At 52.3% G+C, this 24,253-nt stretch overlaps 1 protein-coding gene across 2 annotated transcripts in view; it reads right to left on the reverse strand.

Moving 5' to 3' along the window:
• Positions 1–252: 252 nt before the first annotated feature.
• Positions 253–24,253, reverse strand: part of GRTP1 (growth hormone regulated TBC protein 1) — a 35,539-nt gene continuing 11,538 nt past the window's right edge. Inside the window, exons 4-8 of one of the 2 annotated variants that reach the window (XM_025364023.1) lie at positions 22,249–22,373; positions 18,238–18,334; positions 2,158–2,330; positions 1,900–2,085; positions 421–792 (exon numbers count right to left, since the gene is read on the reverse strand). In XM_025364023.1, the coding sequence (XP_025219808.1) occupies positions 703–792; positions 1,900–2,085; positions 2,158–2,330; positions 18,238–18,334; positions 22,249–22,373 (671 nt within the window). In that variant the 3' untranslated portion in view covers positions 421–702. Of the gene's footprint in view, positions 793–1,899; positions 2,086–2,157; positions 2,331–18,237; positions 18,335–22,248; positions 22,374–24,253 lie in introns of both variants that reach the window. The other variant, XM_025364024.1, reaches the window with a different exon arrangement.

Raw genomic sequence — 24,253 nt, forward strand, 5'->3', positions numbered from 1 at the left:
ACTAACACAGGAACAGAAAACCAAACACCACTTGTTCTCATAAGTGGGAGCTTCTGATGAGAACACATGGACACAAGGCGGGGAACACCACACACTGGGGCCTATTGGGTTGGGGGCAGGGAGAGCATCAGGAAGAATAGCTAAGGGATGCTGGCTTCATACCTAGGTGACAGGATGATCCATGCAGCAAATCACCATGGCACACATTTACCTATGCAGCAAACCTGTTCACCCTCCACCTGTACCCAGACCTTAAAAGTTGAAGGGAAAAAATGACCTTGCTAAAGAGAAATCACCTACTACGTGCAGAAGCCTCACGTGAACTGAGTGCTGAGCCACAGAAAGGAGTGGAATATTCACACTGCCATTGGGGAGGCCTCAGTGACCACTGTGTTAATTTCCAGTCAGCTGAGAAACTGATTAGCATCCTTTATTAGATACAAAGCCACATCTCACATTTTATATATTATTGATATCTCAGGTAAAAAGTTTTCTTTAAAAAGTATGACTTCATAACTAATCAAAAGCTGGTAGAATGACCTGGTTTTAAACTGCTCTTTTAAAAAAATTCACAACTACAGTGTAGTGATGTCAAGTATTTACAACACTAAAAAGGAAAGCAGTGAAAGCTGGTCCGGTGTCAACTGTGGAAAGGAGAATCGCCGTCTGTGCAGAGACGAGCAACGCAGGAGACAGGCACACTCACCCCTGTGCCAGCAGCCGGGCCCTGCAGCTCTCGCGCAGCTTGGCGACGGTGGCCATGGATAAGCTTCCAGGTTCTGAAAATATTCTCTGGAAGGCAAACAGTTTGTTTAAAAACAAACCCAACAACACATTTCTACCTTAGCTCTCCCAGACTGTGGCAGACAGATGGGCGGGCCCAGTGTGAGGTGAGGGAGGAGCCGCCCACGTCCCAGGGGTTCTGGGGTGACCCACAGATTGTCACCATCTCACTCCTGCCCTGGGGCCTAGGACTGCAGCTCTGCTGCTCAAAAATGTTAAATGAATCAAGCCGTTGAAGAGAAGACCATCTGCTTCCTTTAGACTTTTTTTTTTTTTTTTTTTTTTTTGAGACAGAGTCTTACTCTGTTGCTGAGGCTGGAGTGCAGTGGCGCAATCTCAGCTCACTGCAACCTCCACCTCCCAGGTTCAAGTGATTCTCATGCCTCAGCCTCCCGAGTCACTGGGACTACACAGGCGTGAGCCACCACACATGGCTAATTTTTGTATTTTTTAGTAGAGACGGGGTTTCATTGTGTTGGCCAGGCTGGTCTTGAACTCCTGACCTCAGGTGATCCACACGCCTTGGCCTCCCAAAGTGCTAGGATAACAGGCATGAGCCACCGTGCCCAGCCAACATGGTCTTCTCTTGGGTGAAGCCCCGGCTGCTGAAACACCGCCACGTTTGCCCTGCTGCACCCAGAGTGGCCCCGAGCCTCCACTCCCTCCCTCTCAGGACGCTACTGACTCTGCATCCCGGGCCTGAGCCTCTCCTAGTGTCTCGGTCTCCTCAGAGGTCCTGTTGGGTGCAGTTCCCACGACCCCCTCATCAGGGCCTGAGTCTATACTTCCTGCGCCAGGCCCAGGACCCAGTGGAGAGGCCGGGCCTCAGGAAGCCACACTTCTAGCACCACACACAACAGATGAGTACAGCCATTAGGACCAGGACCAGCGTCCACAGTGCCAGGGCCGAGAAGACAGGGCTGCCGTAGACAGGAAAGCCCTCGGAGGCCAGGCACAGGGGGCAGACGCAGGACAGAGCTGGAGGCTCGTCCTGTGCCCTGTGCTCACTGGTGCCCGTCCTGCGCACCCTCCGGGTGGTCAGAGGAGTCCCCGGGCTGCAGGTGAGGTGGGGCCCCCTGGGAGAGGGGACGGAGCCACGTGCAGCCCTACACTCACCTGCATAAACGTGTGACACTCCATCACGAAACTGCCTTTGGTTATCTGCTTAAACTTATCGCAAATGTCTGGAATGCTGGTGGCTTCCAAAATAAACTCCTGGTGCTGCTTAATTAAGGTCAGGGCCACCCGGAAGATAATCTTCGAGCCCTCGTTAAACAAACAGTCCCAGATCCGAAGCACTGTCTGCAGAGACACAGGAACCCGGCGTCACTCCCTGGCAGCCCACCTGCCCCGGGGCCCGAGTGAGGCGCTCACCTCCACAGGCAGGACGTCGACAAATAGGCAGATGAACCAGCGGGACACCACCAGCGTCCACAGCACGCCCAGCCGCTCCATCAGGGCCCCCACGGCCGGCAGCTTCGCCCGCACCAGCTCCCCGAGGACCTCCTGGTCGGTCTTCAGGCCCAGCATGGCCGGGCTGTAGTAATCTGCCAGGCAGCGGGGAGAAGAGATCCTGAGACACTCCTGTCACCTCCACAAACCCCATTCCCCTCAGAGCCAGACGAAGATAACAGGGCCACCCCGGGAGGACCCCTCCCAGGAGGGAAGGACAAAGCTGGAGAGGAAGAGTCAGGCTGAGGCCTGCAGACACAGGGCTCGTGGGGAGCGATCCCCACAGCCAGGCCTTTCGGGACGTCCCTGAGGCTGGAGGGATAGGCTGGATGCCACCTGGCTGGGCATCAGTTAAAATCTGCAGGTGGAGGGCCGGGCGTGGTGGCTCATGCCTGTAATCCTAGCACTTTGGGAGGCCGAGGTGGGTGGATCACCTAAAGTCAGGAGTTCAAGACCAGCCTGGCTGACATAGCGAAACCCTGTCTCTACTAAAATTACAAAAATTAGCCAGGCGTGGTGGCGGGCGCCTGTAACCCCAGCTACTCGGGAGGCTGAGGCAGGAGAATCACTTGAACTCGGGAGGTGGAGGTTGCAGTGAGTCGAGATTGCACCACTGCACTCCAGCCTGGGAGACAGAGCAAGACCCCGTCCAAAAAAAAAAAAAAAAAACTCTGCAGGTAGAAAACAGGGTCCCAAGGAGGTGCTGGCACCCCCGTGTTCCTAGCAGAACTATTTACAACAGCCAAGAGATGGAGGCAACCACATGTCCGTCGGCAAACAAGTAGACAAGCAACATGTGAATGTCCACATGATGGAATATTATTCAGCCTTAGAAAGGGAGGGAGTCAGGCCACAGCAGCGGGAGGGAGGGAGTGACGGGACCGAGATTCAGTCTAGGAAGATGAAACAGCTCTGGGGAGGGCGGCGGCAATGATTACACAGCGAGGTGAGCGGCCCTTGTGCCACTCATGGGAAAAACGTGGGTAAGATGGTACATTCTATGTTCTGTGTATTTTACCACAATAGAAATAAAATGTACTCAGATAAATACTTCCAACAGCGTGCCCTTCTTTTGAATGGACATTTGTCTTACCAAAGCACTTTTGTGTTTCCTATGTAATTTTTTAACTTGTTCATGTAATGAGTTACAGTAAATTTTATTTTACTTTTTTGAGACAGAGTCTCGCTCTGTCACCCAGGCTGGAGTATAGTGGTGCCATCTTGGCTCACTGCAACCTCTCTGCCTCCCGAGTTCAAGCAATTCTCCTACCTTAGCCTCCTGAGTAGCTGGGACTGCAGGTGCTTGCCACCACGCCTGGCTAGTTTTTGTATTTTCAGTAGAGACAAAGTTTCACCATATTGGCCAGGCTGGTCTCGAACTCCTGACCTCATGATCTGCCTGCCTCAGCCTCCCAAAGTGCTGGGATTACAGGTGTGAGCCACTGCGCCCGGCCTGTTCTTGTTTTTTTTTTTTTTTTTTTTTTTGANGGAGCTGAGCAGATGCTGGTACCATGCCTGTACACCCTGCAGAACTGAAGCCAATTAAACCTTTTTTCTTTATAAATTACCCAGCCTCAGGATTATTATTTTTTTTTTTTGAGACGGAGTCTCGCTGTGTCGCCCAGGCTGGAGTGCGGTGGCGCGATCTCGGCTCACTGCAAGCTCCGCCTCCCGGGTTTACGCCATTCTCCTGCCTCAGCCTCCCGAGTAGCTGGGACTACAGGCGCCCGCCACCTCGCCCAGCTAGTTTTTTGTATTTTTAGTAGAGACGGGGTTTCACCATGTTAGCCAGGATGGTCTCGATCTCCTGACCTCGTGATCCGCCCGTCTCGGCCTCCCAAAGTGCTGGGATTACAGGCTTGAGCCACCGCGCCCGGCCTGTTCTTGTTAATTTAATATCTTGGTTAAAACAGAACCATCACAAACGCTGACACAACATCACGGTCCTGTCACTGCTTTTCAGAGTAAACACACAGTGAAGTCAGTTTAATAGTAAACACTAATGCTTCTGAAGGTGATTTAACCAGAGCCAATTCAGTGAGCAAGCACCAGGGATTAAAACGCCTCCCTTCCATATCCTTGTTCTGCATCTGCCTCTGGGGTTCTGAGCGCTTTCTTCTTCTTTCACCTTCTTACCTGAGCACATCCCGCTCCAGCTGGGGACAGAGGAGCGAGGAACCATCAGTGCTCACCCTGGCTCTGCAGGTGGCCCCAGTCCCACAGGTGGCATGGCAGGGGGCCCTAAGCGCTGGGCAGCAGGGGGTCTGCAGAGATGCACAGCCTGACCTTGGCCCCAGATACAGAGAAGCTTAGAGCAGCTTCCAAAAATAGAGGCACTGAACTCATTCCCTAAACTCCACCGGGCTGAGCCGGCCACCAAGGGGAGGATTAAATTAAAGCCGCAGCTGCTTTTCCTTCCTTGAACGTCAAGGGCAAGGCGGTTCCTCCCAGGCCCAGCCGGCTCAGCGGCCGCTCCCTGCAGAAGGGGCCCATCCCTTAGGCTGAGGCGCAGGCACTGATGTTCCCAACCTGGTCTTGTCCCCGTCACCTGGTCTTGCCCCCGTGCCCCCAAGGCTCCTTGTCCCTGTCCTTCTAGGGACATCCACGCCTCTGCAAACCACCCAACACTGTGCATTCGTCACCGAGGCTCTGGGACGGCGCCTGCCGGGCCAGGACGGGGCGGGGCACAGCTCTGACACTCCCCTACACACCCCTCAGGGTCTGCAGTCAGACATGGGCCGGGGCCACACAATGACGGTGACCACAGGCGTCTGCACGTGGCTGCGGCTTCCTCCTCTACTTGATTTCCACTCTGCAGATCGTCCTCCGTGAGCAGGTGTGAGTCCCAAGACCACGCTCTCACACGCACTCACAGGCCAGTTCACACTGGTGCTTCCAATTAGAACATAAAAGGTGTGACTTGAAGACTCAATTTATTTTTTTGAGACAGGGTCTCACTCTGTTGCCCAAGCTGGAGTGCAGTGGTGCTATCACAGCTTACTGTAGCCTCAACCTCCTGGGTTCAAGTGATCCCCCCACCTCAGCCTCCTGAGTAGCTGGGACCACAGGTGTGTGCCACCACAGCCAGCTAATTCTTTTTATTTTTTGTAGAGACAAGGTTTCACCATGTTGCCCAGGCTGGTCTGGAATTCCTGGGCTGCCAAAATATTAAATGGTTTGTGCAGCCTTCTATGAAGGGAGTTTCCATTCCCACGGTGTCTCCCTCTCCTTTTCCCTACCAGGAAAGACACACTGAAATCCGTATCTCAAACCTCACAGGGCAGCCTGTGGACTCAATTTTCCCGGTTCCCTTCCCTGTCCAGAAGCCTGAAGGTAACAGGCTACCCAGGATGGTGAACACGCCCGGGCTCCAGCCACACTTTGTGTCCCCCGATCCGGGTGCTCTCCAGGGTGTGCGTGACGCTCGTGTTAATAAACGTCTTTTTCTCACTCATTATTCAGTCTTCGGCCGGTCCCATGTACAGAGCCCAGCTGGGGGGCCTAAGGTGTGCAGGGGAAGACATTTCTTCTTCCCCGACCACCGACAGTTAAGGAAGGTATAATCCACGCATAACACACTCTGCAGTGCCACGGAGACATTGGGAGACAGCTAAAAAATTACTGCATTGGCCGGGCGCAGTGGCTCACACCTGCAAGCGTAGCACTTTGGGAGGCCAAGGCAGGCAGATCACCTGAGGTCAGAAGTTTGAGACCAGCCTGGCCAACATGGTGAAACCCCGTCTCTACTAAAAATACAAAAATTAGCTGGACGTGGTGGCCGGTGCCTGAAATCCCAGCTACTCAGGAAGTTGAGCAGAAGAATTGCTTGGACCCAGGAGATGAAGGTTGCAGTGAGCTGAGATCGTGCCACTGCACTCCAGCCTGGGCGACAGAGTGAAACTCCATCTCAAAATAAATAAACAAATAAAAATAAATTACTGCAAGATGTGTGGAAATTCCCACCACGTGATGTCAAATGAGAAAGATGGGATGTGTGACTACACACAAAGCACTCTAGGTGTTTCTAAAACTACCATTCATTCGTTCATTCATTCGTTCATTCATGCGATAAGCCGGGATGTGGCGATCCCTAACACCTGTTACTAAGCGCTGCACTGACTGCTGTAACAGGCACTTCCCAAGCACGGCCTCCTGGCCGCCAGCTCGGAGGCAGGTAAGGCGACAGGTAAGGCACAAGAACATAGAACATCCCGTGTGCACAGAAAGACGACCCAGGCTTGCACTGAAAATATCATTTGTGGTGCCCACCCCCACTGATAGGGGTAGTGGGCGGTTCCGATCTTTATCTAGACTTCTCCCTCTTCTTCAGTATTAACACAATGGCAGTGACTTATAAAAGACAATCAAAACATGCTTACTACGCAAATGAGATAATGGCATCAATGCCAAGGAGAAAGCTGGGCGCCCAGGTGGGCAGAGGAAGCAGCTGATGCAAATGTGTGCATGGAAGCCCAGGTGTGCGCATGGAAACCCGGGTGCCTGGATGGAAACCCAAGTGTGTGCATGAAAACCCAGGTGCGTGCATGGAAACCCAAGTGTGTGCATGAAAACCCAGGTATGTGCATGGAAGCCCAGGTGTGTGCATAGAAGCCAGTGTGTGCATGGAGGCCCAGGTGCATGGATGGAAGCCCAGGTGCGTGCATGGAAACCCAGGTGTGTGGATGGAAACCCAGGTGTGTGCATGGAGGCCCAGGTGTGTGCATGGAAACCCGGGTGTGTGCATAGAAACTGGTCGCAGCTCTCCTGTGAAGAAGCACCTGCCCAGCCCCAGCTTCCATCCAGACAGCAGGAATCCACCTCTTCCCAACAGACAGGGTCTCTGCTCCTCACCTGAGCCACAAGACTGACCACGGCGGAGACCAGGAGCACGACCTGGGGGTTGGGGGCGCAGGGGCAGCTGCTACCAGGTTAGCCCTGCCTCTGTGAGCTGTGGGGCCGGGGTACCAGGAGGCGCAGGCTGCAGCATGGGAGGCGGCCCAGGAGGAGATGCCGAGAAGGTACAGCAAGGACAGCCAGCGCGGGAGCCACCCGGGCGCCCACCCAGCAGCTGCGCACCCCCACCGCCCAAGCCAGCCTCTCTGCATCTCTTTGCTCGAGGAGGCTTCGGCGTGGCGCAGCCCTTACGGGGCCTGAGCCTTCTCAGACACAGCTCAGGTCACAGCAAGGAAGGTGCAAGGCTGGTTTTGCTATTTGGTTTACTTTTTTTTTGTTTTTTTAGACAGACTCTCGCTCTGTTGCCCAGGCTGGAGTGCAGTGGTGTGATCTCAGCTCACTGCAAGCTCCGCCTCCCAGGTTCAAGTGATTCTCCTGCCTCAGCCTCCCAAGTAGCTGGGATCACAGGCATCCGCCACCAGAGCCGGCTAATTTTTTGTTTTTTTAGTAGAGACGGGGTTTCATCATGTTGGCCAGGCTGGTCTCGAACTCCTGACCTTGGGCGATCCACCCACCTCGGCCTCCCAAAGTGCTGAGATTACAGGCGTGAGCCACCACACCCAGCTTTCTGTTTACATTTTTAAAAATTTATTTTGGGGCCGGGCGTGGTGCCTCACACCTGTAATTCCAGCACTTTGGGAGGCCGAGACGGGCAGATCACGAGGTCAGGAGATGGAGACCATCCTGGCTAACACCGTGAAACCCCGTCTCTACTAAAAATACAAAAAATTAGCCGGGCACAGTGGCGGGCGCCTGTAGTCCCAGCTACTCGGGAGGCTGAGGCAGGAGAATGGCGTGAACCTGGGAAGCGGAGTGTGCAGTGAGCCAAGATCTTGCCACTGCACTCCAGCCTGGGTGACAGAGTGAGACTCCATCTCAAAAAAAAAGGATTTTGGGCTGGATGCTGTGTCTCATGCCTGTAATCCCAGCACTTTGGGAGGCCGAGGTGGGAGGATTGCTTGAGCCCAGGAGTTCCAGACCAGCCTGGGCAACAAAATAAAAAATAAACTTTAAAATACCTATAGCCATGAAATATCAACAGTAAGAACTGCACAAAGAACTCCCACATTCCCATCAGATTCCCCAACTGTGAACATTTCTGCACATTTGCTCCCCTCCTCACCTCCCTATCTGCATGCACACCACACAGGTGCACAAGTGCACACGCACACAACACACAGGCACATGTGTGCACACGCACACCACACACAGGTACACACGTGCACACGCACACCACAGACACATGCACACGCACACCACACACAGGTACACACGTGCACACACCACACGCGCCCACGTGCACACACACCACACAGGCGCCCACGTGCACACACAACACACAGGTACACACGTACACACACCACACAGGCGCCCACGTGCACACGCACACCACACACAGGTACACACGTGCACACGCACGCCACAGACACGTGCACATACACACAATGCACAGGTACACACGTACACACACCACACAGGCGCACATGTGCACACACACACCACACACAGGTGCACACGCACACCACACACAGGCACACATGTGCACACGCACACCACACATGGGTACACACGTGCACACGCACACCTGCCTCCATCTCCTGACCTGTGTGAGGCAGAGCTGCACACCCACTGCCCCATCACACCAAATGCTTCAGGGTGTGCTTCCCCAAACAACAGCATGGCCACCTTGACCCTAGTCAACACCAACATCACCTCCCAGTTCCCAGACTCCACCCGACAGCCTTCAAGGGCTCCATGAGTACAGTTCTCACAAACACATTCCGAGGAATCCACCCAAGAACAAGCTTCAGGAGCCACACTGATGAAGGCCCAGTGACGCACATTACACCAGAGTTTCCTGGAGAAACAGGCGGGTCCAGGTCTGGGCAGAAGGCCCATGGGATGAGCCCAGAGTAGCCCATCCTGCAGACTTGAGGAAGTCGTCGGCACCACAGTCACATCCACAGGACTCAGGGGCCAACCAGAAGAGGCTCCCGCTGGCCACGAATGGGGCAGCCTGAGCTTCGAGAAGGATAAAAACCCTCCAGTGTGTGCAGCCCAGGAGCCCACAATTACATGGACACACAGCACTGACCAACCCCTTCCAGTGACCAGATGCCAATTTATCATCTGGAGGGCGGGGACATAATGCCAAGGGATCCAGCATTTATCCTGCCTGTTCTAACGGACTCATGACATCAGGTCTTGATTCAGCCGCCAGTCCGCAGGAATTTCAAGGAGAGGGCGCTGGTGTATTCCCATCAGGAAAGCCTGTGGCGCCAAGCTCGGCGGGTTGGCTGCCCCAAGTGCTTAGACAGGAAGAGAAAGAGGTGCAGGTTCCCGCACACAGACGAAAGGGACCCAAGGGTTCCTGAAGTGCAACCCAGGGTAATGCTAAGACACACAGCCCAGGTGCCCATGTGCGTGGCGAACCGCAGAGAACCGCACGGAGCAGTGTGGTCATAGGAAGATGGGATCCAGTTACAACCTCTGCCAGACTCACGAATGCACCCATCACCACTGCACCGTACGCTTGAAATGGGGGGACCGTGGGATAAGCGGATGTCACCTCAACAAAGATTTCTCTTCAGTGCCTGTGCTTTATTTTTTTCTTTTATTTATTTATTTTTTTGAGATAGGGTCTTGGTCTGTCATCCAGGCTGGAGTGCAGTAGTGCGATCTCGGCTCACTGCAACCTCCACCTCCCAAGCTCAGACAATTCTCGTGCCTCAGCCTCCCAAGCAGCTGAGATTACAGGTGTGCCCAGCTAATTTTTGTACTTTTAGTAGAGACGGGGTTTTGCCATGTTGGCCAGGCTGGTCTTGAACTCCTGGCCTTAAGCGATCCACCCACCTAGGACTTCCAAAATGTTGGGATTACAGGCGAGAGCCCGAGTTCGAGACCAGCCTGGGCAATACAAGAAGACCCTGTGTGTACTCAAAATAAAACAATTAGCCGGGCATGGTGGTGCAGACCTGTAGTCTCAGCTAGTTGGGAAGCTGAGGTGGGAGGGTCACGTGAACCCAGGAGGTCAAAGGCTGCAGTGAGCTGTGATCGTGCCACTGCACTCCAGCCTGGCAACAGAGTGAGACCCTGTCTCCAATAAAAAAATAAATAAATAAACTTGAGAAGTAGCTAAGACCTCTGGTTAAATACTTGGTAGAAAACTGAGCAATTACTTAAATTCCAAGATCCCACTAAATCAGAACAACTGTCTTAAATTCAGCAATTTGTTAGCACACAACTCAATTAAACTTTATCTGCTGAAACTAGGAGACCCTGAACGGAAAAGCAGCAATCACTTTTTTCCCTAATATATAGAGTTCTTTTTTAAAAAAAGTAGCTTATGGTGAAAGCTGGTATCAAGAGGCCTCAGATTATATAAAGTGCTTTCTGTGCAACCCTCTCATGGAATAAACTCACACTTAAGGTGCAAGTCTTGAGGCTCACAGGTCTGGAAACCTGGGTGTGGTGAGCTCGCCCGCCTGGTGACTCAGTGCAGTCTGATCCCCAAACAGCCGCTCCTGACCCCAGAGATGAGCCTCCTGTGACAAAGCCAGCCAAATGCGGGTGTGGCCCAGGCCACGTGAGCCCCACCCTCAGGACAGGCGATCTCAGGGAACCCCACTCGGGGGGACGCAGGAAACACGCCTCCGATGTGGCAAGTGTGGTGCCAAGAGCCTCCCTCCACCCACCTCTGCTCATGGGGCTGAGCTGTGGTCCTGAGAGAATGTGCCTTGTGGGTCCACATCTCAGCCAGTCCTTCCAGCCAGAGCTGAGGTATTTCTATGGCGAGTTATTAAAACCTGACCTGTTTCCCTATTTTTCAAAGGAAACCAGGTCAAATCCATCTTTCAGGATGCAGAGGGCTAATTCAGGACAGCACTGACTCATGACTGAGGGCCCCGGGACGGGGCCCCCTCCACCCTCAGTCAGTGGCAGGGCCCGGGCCAACCTCCTCCTCTGAGGACCCATCACCTGCCCGGGGAGCAGCGTCTGCACCTTCCTCCTGCGTCCTTTCCATGCCTTGCTGGGATGGTGATTGATGGCTGTCACCTTCATGGGCTCTACAAGAGGCCGCGGGTGTGGCAGGTGTCCTGGGCTGAGAACTCGGGGTGTGGCGCGTCTGAGTGTGGATGGTCACAGGCCATGGGGAGCGTGTCCTCAGGTCACTTCCAAACTGAATTGGGATTAGAGGCATTTGCTGGTAAAAGTAACTCCCTTAACTGGACTCCCCCTGTGACTCACAGCGATGGACCAAACAGTCCTCCTGCCTTCCGCAACAACAGCGGTGGGGGAAACCGGGGAGGCAGATGTGGGGTGCAGGCCTTGGGTGCGGAGGCCTGGGATGGGATCTCAGCCCCTCGACTTGCTGGCGGACTGTGTGCGAGCTACTTAATCCCCGCCAGTCTCGGCCTCCACCGAGGAAAAAGACGACAATGTGCACGACATTCTCAATGCCCAGACGGACTCGCACCCCGTGGTCACTGCCCCACGGCAGGGAGGTTTCGTTTTGTGTCACGGGCCTGGAGGCCTCGGTGGCTGCAGAAGGCTCCACTCCAACCCCAGTCTTTCCATTTGCACCTTCATGCTCACCAGGGAACTCAGCCATGGGTTGACAGGTCTGCTGGCCATTCCGCTCTTCCGGTCTCTATTTTGTAAATTGCCTGTTGGGCACATTCTTCACCTGATGTTCTGCTGAGCTGTTTCTTTTTCTGCTTAGATTTTTTTTTTTTTTTTTTTTTTTGAGACAGAGCTTCACTCTTGTTGCCCTGACTGGAGTGCAATAGTGCAGTCTCGGCTCACTGCAACCTCCACCTCCCAGGTTCAAGCGATTCTCTTGCCTCAGACTCCCAAGTAGCTGAGATTACAGGTGCATGGCACCACACCCAGCTAATTTTTGTATTTTTAGTAGAGACAGGGTTAGACCATGTTGACCAGGCTGGTCTCGAACTCCTGACCTTAGGTGATCCACCTGCCTCAGCCTCCCAAAGTGCTGGGACTACAGGCATGAGCCACTGCGCCCTGCCTTTCTGCTTAGATTTTTAGAAATTCACACACAGTCCAGACACTAACTTTTTGTTAATTACATGGATCAAAGATACTTTCTCAAACCAGCAGCTTTTTACTTTGCTCATGATGTCTCTTACCAAAATTAGTTTTTAAATTTTCATGTAATTAAAATTATCTAGGCCTTTTATGCTTTTTGAATTATGTTCAAGAACTTCTCCCCTACTCCCATATGACACAATTGTTCTGTATTTTGTTCTCTGAGTTTCAAAGTTTTACTTTTTTACATGAGTCTTAAATCCATCTGGAATTGAAATAAGGGTTTAATCTTGTTTTCTGCCATACAGACAAGTGTCGCTGAATCATGTTTTAAACAGTCTTTTTCCCATTAATCAACATATCTCACAAAAGACATTCCCATAGATTAATAGATCCACAGACTGGTTGATTTCTATCCGGCTTCGCAATTCTGTTCCATTGGTCTGTTTATCCATTCATAACCTAATACCACACCATTTTAATTATTAGAGCATTATAATATATCTCCAGTGTTGTTCTTTCAAGCCTTCTTGGCTCGGCTTTGCCCTTGATTAGTCCATATGATTAAGCCATCCTTGCATTTCTGGAATAAACTATCTTCAAACTAAAAAAATACTTCATAATCATCTGTAGATTCAAGTTGCTAATATTAATAATGAACATTTACATACTTCTGTTCATCAGTGAGATTAGCCTGTATGGTGTGAAGGTTATACTAGCTTCATAACATGAAGCGATGAGCAGTTCCTTTTTTATATTTTCTACAAGATTGATTAATTAATCAGTTATTTAGACAGGGTCTTGCTCTGTCACCCAGGCTGGAGTGCAGTAGCACTACCACAGCTCACTGCAGCCTCGACCTCCTTAGCTCAAGTAACCCTCCCACCTCAGCCTCCCGGGTAGCTGGGACCACAGGCATGCACCACTCAAAGTGCTAGGATTACAGGTATGAGCCCCAAGATTTATTAAAAAAAAAAAAAAAACAGAATTAACCACAGCCCTTTGGGAAGCAAAGGCAGGAGGACTACTTGAGGCCAGGTGTTCAAGGCCAGCCTGGGCAACATAGCAAGGCCCCATCTCTACAAATAATAAAAAAAAATCTATCAGGCACAGTGGTGTCTACCTGTGGTCCCAGCTACTCAAAAGACTGAGGCAGGAGAATCACTTGAGCTAAGGAGGTTGAGGCTGGATTGAGCCATGATCACACCACTGCACTCCAGCCTGAGTAACAGACTGAGACCCTGTCTCTAAAAAATACAATAAAATGGCCAGGTGCAGTGGCTCACGCCTGTAATCCCAGCGCTTTGGGTGGCCGAGGCGGGTGGATCACATGAGCTCAGGAGTTCGAGACCAGCCTGGCCAACATGGTGAAACCCCATCTCTTACTAAAAATACAAAAATTAGCCAGGCGTGGTGGTAGGTGCCTATAATTCCAGCTACTCGGGAGGCCAAGGCAGGAGAATGGCGTGAACCCAGGAGGCAGAGCTTGCAGTGAGCCAAGATCGCGCCACTGCACTCTAGGCTGGGCAATAGAGTGAGACTCCGTCTTGAAAAAAAATAAATAAAAAATAAAGGCTGGGCGCGGTGGCTCAAGCCTGTAATCCCAGCACTTTGGGAGGCCGAGATGGGCGGATCACGAGGTCAGGAGATCGAGACCATCCTGGCTAACACGGTGAAACCCTGTCTCTACTAAGAAATACAAAAAATAGCCGGGCGAGGTGGCAGTGCCTGTAGTCCCAGCTACTCGGGAGGCTGAGGCCGGAGAATGGCGTGAAGCCGGGAGGCGGAGCTTGCAGTGAGCTGAGATCCGGCCACTGCACTCCAGCCTGGGCGACAGCGCCAGACTCCGTCTCAAAAAAAAATAAATAAATAAATAAAAATAAAAAAATAAATAAATAAATAAAACAAAAACATTAAATAGCAGGAGTTACCTGTTCCTTCACAGTCTGATAGCAGCAAAAACCCAGTGTGTCCATGCACACGCCCATCTGATGTTCTATTTTCTCTCTCAAGTCAACTTCGTTAGGTTTTTTTCTCAGAATTATCCACTACTGTCTCTTCATTTTCTTCTTTTGATTCTTAAAAATCTCTACAAATCTTCAAATTACAGCACCTTTTCATTTCTACTACATCTTATACTTTTTTTTCTTTTTTCTGAGATTAGAGTCTCACTCTGTGACCCAGGCTAGAGTACAGTGGCGTGATCTTGGCTCACCTGTTCTAAAGTCACGGATGCACCAATCACCACTGCACCGTACACTTGAAAGGGGGGACTGTGGGATATGTGGATTACACTCAACAAAGATTTCTCTTCAGTGCCTGTGCTTTTGTGTGTTTATTTATTATTTATTTACTTGAGACAGGGTCTTGTCCTATTGCCCAGGCTTAAGTGCAGTGGGGTGATCTCGGCTTTCTGCAACCTCCGTCTCCCGGGTTCACGCCATTCTCCTGCCTCAGCCTCCTGAGTAGCTGGGACTACAGGTGTCCACCACCATGCCCAGCTAATTTTTGTATTTTTAGTAGAGATGGGGTTTCACCATGTTGGTCAGGCTGGTCTCGAACTCCTGATGTCAAGTGATCCTCCTGCCTCAGCCTCCCAAAGTGTTGGGATTACGGGTGTGAGCCACCGTGCCCGGCTACATTTTTTTCTTATCAATCTTGCCAGAGGTTTGTCTATTTATCAGTTTTCCCAAAGAACCAGATTTTTGTCTCAGTTTATCCTTTCTTTTGCTTCGCTGTTCCTGTGTCACTAATTTTCAGTCTTTCATGTATGTTTATATAGGTCTATAAAAACTCTGAAATACATACATCGGACTGATGATAACAGTTACCTCTGAGTGGGAGATAAATGGGGATGTGCTAGTGAAGGCAGGTCATCACTTTTACTTAAATTTTTATTTTTAGTAGAGATGGGAGGGGTCTCACTTTGTTGCCCAGGCTGGTCTGGAACTTCTGGGCTCAAGTGATCCTCCCACATTGTGTCCTCCCAGATGCTGGGATTAGATGTGAGTTACTCTGCCTGGCCTTGTTTTTTTTTTTTTTTTTTCTTTTTTAGATAGAGGCTCACTCTGTCTCCCATGCTGGAGTGCAGTGGTGTGATCTCAGCTCACTGCAACCTCAGCCTCCTAGGTTCAAGCTGATTCTTGTGTCTCAGCCTCCTGAGTAGCTGGGATTACAGGCGCCCGCCACCATACCTGGCTAATTTTTATATTTTTAGTGGAGATGGTGTTTTGCCATGTTGGCCAGGCTGGTCTTGAACTCCTAACTGCCCGGCTCGGTCTCCCAAAATGCTAGGATTATAGGTGCGAGCCACTGCTCCTGGCTGTCACTTTTTATTCTATAAAAAGTACTGTATTTTTTGAACTTCTGAAATGAGAATATGTCTGTGTATTTCTTGTATAACTTAAAATGCAGCAATTAAGAGCAGGATAACAGTGGCACTGAAGTGACCTAGTTTGGGTAACTGTAACTTAGGGAAGGACGGATATTAGAGCAGGATGACCGTGGCACTGAAACGACCTACTTTGGTCACTATAACTTAGAGAAGGACGTATATTTGCCTCTTTTCTCTGCCGCTGGGAGAGCTCTGCCGGGATCGGAATAACCCCTTTTCCTCCCATAATCCTAAAAGTTTAGTTTTTATACTTTCTTTTCTTTTTGAATCCAGACCTATTTGCATTGCAGTTTCGTTCAACTTAATCTCATAATGAATATCGGAAATGACATCTCATGGACTGAGAATGCATCTGTCCATCACACCAGCACGGCGGGGCCTGCCCCTGCCCTCTGGGTTGGCACTGAGCCCTCCAACCTGAGCTCTCACCTGCTGCTGCTTGGGGTCCACCCCCCACAAAGACGGAACTCGTGTGTGCTCCCTGATGTTTCCCACACCCCTGAACAGTGCCCAGAACACGATAGGTTTTCAACAAAAATGTGGTGAAAAGAATTGCATGGCCCACGGATGGGAAGATTCGCCGTGATTTGCACTCGGACATCACTGAAGCAGGCTGTGAGCCTGTGTCCACGTCCTGCCAATCCCACATCTGGATGTCTCCTAACTCCGTCTGCCTCTAGTTTCACCATTCCACCTGGTCCAGGCGTTCACCGAACTGAGCTGCGACAGTCGGCAACCTTTCCGCCCCGCGAGGCTCTGCCTCCTGCTGCTGCTGCGCCGGGTCCATGGCCTCCAGTCGGGCGAACGGCTCTTCCTGCTCCCGGGAGCTCTGCGGGGCTCCCTTCCTCCGGGGTGGCTCCATCAGGCTGGTCTCTGGCATCTCCATTTCTGTGGCCTTGGGTTGAGGGTGGCACTGATTCCTCCCTGCCCTTAACGATGCACTGAGCTTCGCCCCGTCCGTGAGGACACGCACTATGGTCTGTGAGTCACACAGCCAGGATCTGAACCAGGCTCGGCCACGTACAGCGGTGGTCAGGCCAGCACGCAAACTCTCCCGGCCTTCGGTGTCCTCACCCTGGAAATGGGGTGGGTGACTGTCTGTGTGGTGTGGCTGTCCTGAGGACGAGCACAGCTCAGCAGGAACCTGACACACGCCGTGCGCTCACCAGGCAGGAGCTGGAGCCACACACCCCCACCAGGCTCCAAACACTGGGGACTGGCCCAGCTGCCCCTCACATCTCCTCTGCCCTACAGGATGAACACGCAGCCCCTTGACCCAGCACCACAGCCAGGCTGGGGAAGGGCAGAGTGGTCTCAGCCCCAGATCCTGCCTGCCCGACGGCTCCTCAAACTTCTCTTCCCAAGTGACCTGAGCCTGCAGCCCATCGTCTGAACTGGCCTTCACTATAACCTGTGGATAACTTACTAATAAATACATTTTAATTATTAAATAATTAAACATTAATACATAGAAAAGTGGAAAGGTTTGAAAAGAATGGTTTTCACCTTAAAAAGTAAGTACTTACTTAAAAAGTAACTATGGATATACATAGCACAATCGTGCTCTTGCTAGTATTCACAAACTCGGTAATAAATACACACATGAAACCAAGACAGCCTCTCAGAGATTCTGTGATCAATACAAGCTACACTGTGGCCCTCAACGGACACAGAAGTTACCAGCTGAGGAGGGGGTGAGCCAACCACGCAGCCCCAGCTGCCCGCAAGGGTCAAGACAGCACAGAGGCCCTCTGTTGGCCCAGGAGCAAGCAGCTGCTGCAGCCGGGACCTGGCCACTTACATGGGTTTCTCCTCTTCGACTCAATTTCAGACTTTTTTTTTTTTTAATTTATTTATTTATTTATTTTTTTGAGACGGAGTCTCGCTCTGTCGCCCAGGCTGGAGTGCAGTGGCCGGATCTCAGCTCACTACAAGCTCCGCCTCCCGGGTTCCCGCCATTCTCCTGCCTCAGCCTCCCGAGTAGCTGGGACTACAGGCGCCGCCACCTCGCCCGGCTAGTTTTTTTTTTGTATTTTTTTTTAGTAGAGACAGGGTTTCACCGTGTTAGCCAGGATGGTCTTGATCTCCTGACCTCGTGATCCGCCCGTCTCGGCCTCCCAAAGTGCTGGGATTACAGGCTTGAGCCTCCGCGCCCGGCTTCAGACATTTTTTTAACCACAAAAAGATTTTTGGCCAGGCGCGGTGGCTCATGCCTGTAATTCCAGCACTTTGGGAGACCGAGGCGGGCGGATCACCTGGGGTCAGGAGTTTGAGACCAGCCTGACCAACACGGTGAAACCCTGTCTCTACTAAAAATACAAAATTAGCCGGGCGTGGTGGCGCACACCTGTAATCCCAGCTACTTGGGAGGCTGAGGCAGGAGAATCACTTGAACCCAGGGGCAGAGGTTCCAGTCAGCCAAGATCACGCCACTGCACTCTAACCTGGGCGTCAGAGCGAGACTCTGTCTCAAAAAAAAAGATTTTAACCTCAACTCCCAAACTATTCAACCATGTTTTAATTAAATCTTGATTTCTCAGCGGAATCACTTTGGCAGCACCAGAAACAGGACAGTTCAGGCAAAACCGCAGGAATTTTCAACATACCAGGTAGTATCCTTCCAACAAGAGCATCTAACAGCCAGAAAGATTCTTCTTCATTATTCGTTATAAGAATCAGATATCCCGCTATAAAATTCATTCCCTGAAATTAGAAAAATGAGAAACAGAAATTCACATTGAGTTTTAAGCCTCCATACGATTCTGCAATCATTCAGTTACTAACTACCCAGTTTCCGTTTCTCCTGCTTTTCCCTAAAACCTGCATAATTCCAGAATGATCCTTTAGTAGAACTCTAGAGTCACTAAATACCTACCATCTAGTAATGTGTTTAGTCAAGCTTACGTGAAGAAAAGTAAAAGCAAAGGGAATCACTTTAAAGAAATCCTGAATACTAAAATCAAAGACTCATCCACTAATGGTAACCTTGTGATAAAAAAAACATAACTTACCATTGGTTTCTAAAGAAATTACTATATATCAACAACATGAAACTCTCTACCAGAGAGAAAACTATACCAATGACCACATTTTATAAAAACTGTAAGGAACATGTTCTGACACGCGGGTGTTGGGAGAATTTTGTGGTGGAGACCCTTTCGGGAAATCCATGTGCACACCTGCCACAGGGGTGCTGCCTCAAACATCACATATGTGACCCTCTCCATCGAGGGCAGCCCCAGACCCTGTGGCCGAGAGCGGACCCGGGGGGACCTCTGTGGCCGAGAGCGGACCCGGGGGGACCTCTGTGGCTGAGAACGGACCCCTTCGAGTGGACAGTGCTACTGGTCCTGGGAGAGGGTGACAATGTGGACAGTGGACACATGGAAATGCAGGTGGGTGATCATCGTGGAGAAAAAGCAGAACATGGCCAAGCACAGTGGGGGATCCCAGCACTGTCAGAGGGAGAGGCAGGAGGATCACCTGAGCTCGGGAGTTCAAGACCAGGCTGGGCAACATGGCAAGACCCCGATCTCTACAAAACATACAAAAATCACCTGGGCGTGGTGGTGCACCTGTGGTCGCAGTCACTCAGGAGGCCAAGGTGAAGAACCGCTCGAGCACAGGAGGTTGAGGCTCAGTGAGCCGAGATCACACTACTGCACTCCAGCCTGGGTGACAGAGCGAGACCCTGTGTGCACTGTGTAACTCTACACGTCTGCTATGCATTGAACTGTGTCCCCCGCCCCAAAATTCAGCTGTTGAAGTCCTAACCCCTAGTACCTCAGATTGGGACCTTGTTTGGGAAAAGGACTGTTGCAGATGTCATTACGGATGGGGTCATGGAGGAGTTGGTGGGCCCTAATCCAAGCCTGGTGTCCTTGTCTTAGGCAGAGCTTCAGACACAGGCACGCACAGGAGAACGCACGTGGAGATGGAGGCAGGGACTGGGGTAGTGATGCTGCCCACCGAGGGGCACCCAGGACTGCCAGGAACCAGCAGAGTCAGAGCAAGGCCTGGGACAGTCCCTTTGTCACAGCCTCAGAAACAACCCACCGTGCAGACATTGTGACCTCAGACCCCGCAGACGCCGCGACCTCAGATGCACAGCCTCCGGAACTGAGAGAATTCATTTCCACTGTTTACTAGGCTGCGGTGTTTCCTTAGGGGTCCACAGCAAGCTAACAGGTGCACATCTACGCACACACATGTACATATGTGCCTGTAGGTTCCAAATGCCAGCTGAGCTCTGGCATTCTGTTAGTATGTAACATTGTGTTTGTGGTTTGTTTTTTAAGAATAGAGATGGGGTCTTGGGGCCAGGGGTGGTGGCTCACGCCTGTAATCCCAGCACTTTGGGAGGCCGAGGCAGGCGGATCACAAGGTCAGGAGATCAAGACCGTCCTGGCTAACACAGTGAAACTCCATCTCTACTAAAAATACAAAAAATTAGCCGGGCGTGGTGGCAGGCGCCTGTAGTCCCAGCTACTCGGGGGGCTGAGGCAGGAGAATGGCATGAACCTGGGAGGCGGAGCTTGTAGTGAGCCAAGATTGCACCACTACACTCCAGCCTGGGCGACACAGCGAGACTCTGCCTCAAAAAAAAAAAAAAAAGAATAGAGATGGGGTCTTGCTGTATTGCCCAGGCTGGTCTTGAACTCTTAGCCTCAAGCAAGCAATCCTCCTGCCTTGACCTCCCAAAGTGCATGATTATAGGAAAAGGCCACCCAGGTGGGTGGTGTTTTTTGGTTTGTTTCTCGCTTTTTTGGAGACAGGGTGTTGCTCTGTTGCCCAGGCTGGAGTGGTGCAATCATGGCTCACGGCAGGCTTGACCTCCCAGGCCCAAACGACCTTCTCACCTCAGCCCCTTGCGTAGCTGGGACCACAGGCGTGTGCCACCACACCTGGCTAATTTTGTAACATATTTCGTAGAGATGGGGTCTTGCCACCTTGCCCAGGCTGGTGTTTGTGTTTTATTAAAGCTGTTTTTGAAACACGAAGGAGCAGAAAATAGAATGACGTAGAGGGTTTCTTGCCCACTCTACCTCAACTCCAGAAGGCCAAATTCTTGCTCCTGGACAGTCACAAAAGCAAGGAATGGCAGCAATTCTGTCTGCAAAGGAGGGACTCTCCCAGCTTCACCTGACATGGCACTGTCTGCCCGCCACAGAGCCGCACACGCGCAGCACGCGGAGCAGCTGGTGAGGACGGCGCGGTCCTGTGGCTCTGCTGCTGGCCTGTCTCAGGGCGTTCCTCACGCACACGTCCACCCTTTCTCCTTGGGAGCATTCACTCTGCCAGGGACCAGGCCCAGGGCTGTCCAGGCAGGGGCTCCACACTCCCGCAAACGTTCACTCAAACTGCATTTTCTGGTTGGTGCACGCCTGGCTCCTGGCTTCTACAGGAAGTTTCCGGTGGCATCACTGGGCCTGCTGGGTTCGAACCACCCATCACGACAATGTCCTTCCCTGTCTTCCTAGAAACATTTAAGTCAGCCACAACCCCTAGAAGCCTATGAAGCACATGGCCTGAAATGCCAGGAAAGCACCTCCAATCCCAGTGGCAGCCGTGGGCTCCAGGCTCCCAGCCACTGGGACTCACAGGCAGTCACAGGCCACGTGTGCACCTGGAAACCATCGGGGAGGCCAGCCCTGCCCAGATGCCTGCCCTGCCCTCGGCGAGCTCAGAGAGACTGGAACAGCACCACCGGTGAAAGGCCCAGGCAGGGCACACACAGGCTGGGAGACTGCACGGCTCCTAGCTGCCCCCAGTTCCGGACTGTTCGCTCCACCAGTTACTAAGAGCAATGCCCTTAATATGCACCCAGCTAGGTGGCCTCCAGGAGGCGCAAGGACTCTCCCAACCGCACCTGCTGGTTCACACCACGGAGCCAGCCGGGGGATGACAGTGTAGACAGCAGACACTCTGGGAGTGGCCTCAGAGGACAACACACAGCTCACAGCACGTGCACCCCATAGCACACGCACCCCACAGCACGTGCACCCCACAGCACACATATCCCATAGCACACATGCCCCATAGTACACAAGCCTTCCAGCATACACATGACACAGCACACGTACCCCACAGCACACACGCCCCATGGCACACCACATGCACCCCACAGCACACACACCCCACAGCACACGCACCCGACAGCACACGCACCCCACAGCACATATATCCCACAGCACACGTGCCCCACAGCACACGCGCCCCACAGTACACATTTCCCACAGCACATACATGCCCCACAACACACACCCCACAGCACATGCACCCCACAACACAGCACACATGTGCCCAACACATGCCCCATAGCACACGCCCCACAGCACACATTTCCCACAGCACACACGCACCCCACAGCACTCGCCCTCTGTGTCCTGTGCTCACTGATTCTGCCCCCGCTGCCTGAGGCCAAAACAGGGTTGTCAGCTGCTGCTCCCTGTCCTCCCTGCTGGCAAACGGTGTCCGAGACTCGATGGGGCGTCAGGATGTGAAATTCATGAACATTGTTGACAGAGACATGAAGCCGTCACTGCTGAGCCCGCAGCTGTGGACAGACCCGTCCTCACAGCCACCTCATGCTTGCGTCAGAGGGTCCCGAGGCTCACCTGGCAGTAGCCCACTCCCTGGTTATGGTGCCCATATGCCAGCAGCACATTGTACAGGGTCTTCTGCAGGCAGGGCTCCGTGGTCTTCCGAAACTTCACATTGTCGGGGAAGGTCCGGTTCAGGTCTGCGAGAAATTCAGAAGGAATCACCCACAGGTTTCTGCTCCACAAGCCTCCCACCCCTCCAGCTGCCCCGAGGGTGGCCACCTGGCTTCCACCTGGGACTTAGGGACTGGTTTTCACCCTGGCCGCACAGCAGACTCAACACAGCCAGAGCGACAGGCTCACTGGGCCAGGAAGGAGGGGGTGATCCTGGACTCGGGGTGGAGGGGGGCCCCAACCGTCCTTCCCGCAGAGTCAGGGACGGCAGAGCAACCCCAGAGCTGGCGGCCAGGCCATGGCGCTCCTTCCTCGATGCCTGTCTCCTCCCGGCCCCCAGCACAGGCCTCCTGCACCTCGGACCTTGCGCATAGTGGAGGCAGCTCTGCCTCGAGGACCCAGGGTGACAGGTGGAGAGAAATGCCCACAGAACTTTGGGACACTCTCCTAATTCCAAAGATGCAAAACAGAAGGAGACAGAATAAACTGAGACTCCTCAGAGATAAAGGACACGGCTGAGAGCTGAGAACTGAGAACTGAATAAACCCCGCGTTATCAGCTTGCGTGTGCAGGAGGCATCCCTGCCGGCCTCTTCCTTCCTTGGCACCAACCCCCCCACTGTCCAGCCCAGGCATCTCTTGGCAGGACAGTGGCCCTGGACAAGCTGTCTAGTGCCGGGGGATCCGGATACCACATGGGTCCCCGAGACTAACCAAGCCTCACACTGGCCCAGTGCCAGGCCTCACTGAAGCTGACCTCCACATTAACCCCGAACGCAAGCCGAGCAGGAAGGATAATGCCGGCTTGACAACTCCACTGGTTTCTGCTCCCACTGGCCCCACCTCCATTAGAGGTGTTCACCAGGCACCCCACGCGGTCACCAGCGGACGGCCAGTTCCAAGACTGACTCACAGCAGCCCCCGCCAGCCGTGATGCTGAGATGTGCACACACCCCACTCTGGAGGAACCCAACCGCCTCTGGTCTCTCCATAACGGCTGCAAAATACTGCGAGTCTGTTTCCAACCTCTGGCCCCAGGCCTTGTCTTTGCTACAAAAAACTAGATTTGGGCGAACATTAGTTCAGTGCCTCAGAGCACATTATTTCTTATTGTGTGTTTTCTTACAAAAGAGCCTTTTTTTTTTTTTATGGAATTCTAAACATTCCAAAAACTGGAATCAGTCAAGGGGAAGTTAGTATTTTTGCTATTTCAGACTAGAGTGACCAGTTGTGTTCATTTCTATGTAATATTTTTATTGAGTTTTTCCATATATATATATTTTTTGACATAGGGTCTCACTCTGTCACCCAGGCTGGAGTGCAGTGGTGCAATCACGGCTCACTGCATCCTCGACCTCCAGGGCTCAAGTGATCCTCCCACCTCAGCCTCCTGAGTAGCTGAGACTACAGGCACACACCACCATGCCTGGGCTAATTTACGTATTGTTTTGTAGAGACGGAGTTTTGCCATGTTGGCCAGGCTGGTCTTGAACTCCTGAGCTCAAATAATCTGCCTGCCTCAGCTTCCCGAAGTGCTGGGATTACAGGCGTGAGCCACCATGCTAAGCGTCTTGAGATGTTTTGATAACATCCTGTGGGAAAGGAGATGGCTCCATCTCCACTGTGGAGATGGAAGAGCAGGGGAGCTTTCTGTCTACACTGTGTGGCCTGGCATTGGCTCTGTGGGGCTGGACCATCCACTGCATGGCTCCTGAAAGATAACTGACCAGGTGCCTCCAATTACTAAGCACAGAACTGCCATGGATCCAGCAGCCCCACACTCTGGGTAGGAGCCCACAGCTGATAGCAGGGGCCCAGCAGAATCCATATACCCAGGCTCACGGCCGTGCCACCCACAATAGCCACGCGGCAGGAGAGCCCAGGGGTCCACTGACAGGTGGATAAAT

This window comes from Theropithecus gelada, chromosome 17 (assembly GCF_003255815.1).
Source record: "Theropithecus gelada isolate Dixy chromosome 17, Tgel_1.0, whole genome shotgun sequence".
Classification (NCBI taxonomy): domain Eukaryota; kingdom Metazoa; phylum Chordata; class Mammalia; order Primates; family Cercopithecidae; genus Theropithecus; species Theropithecus gelada.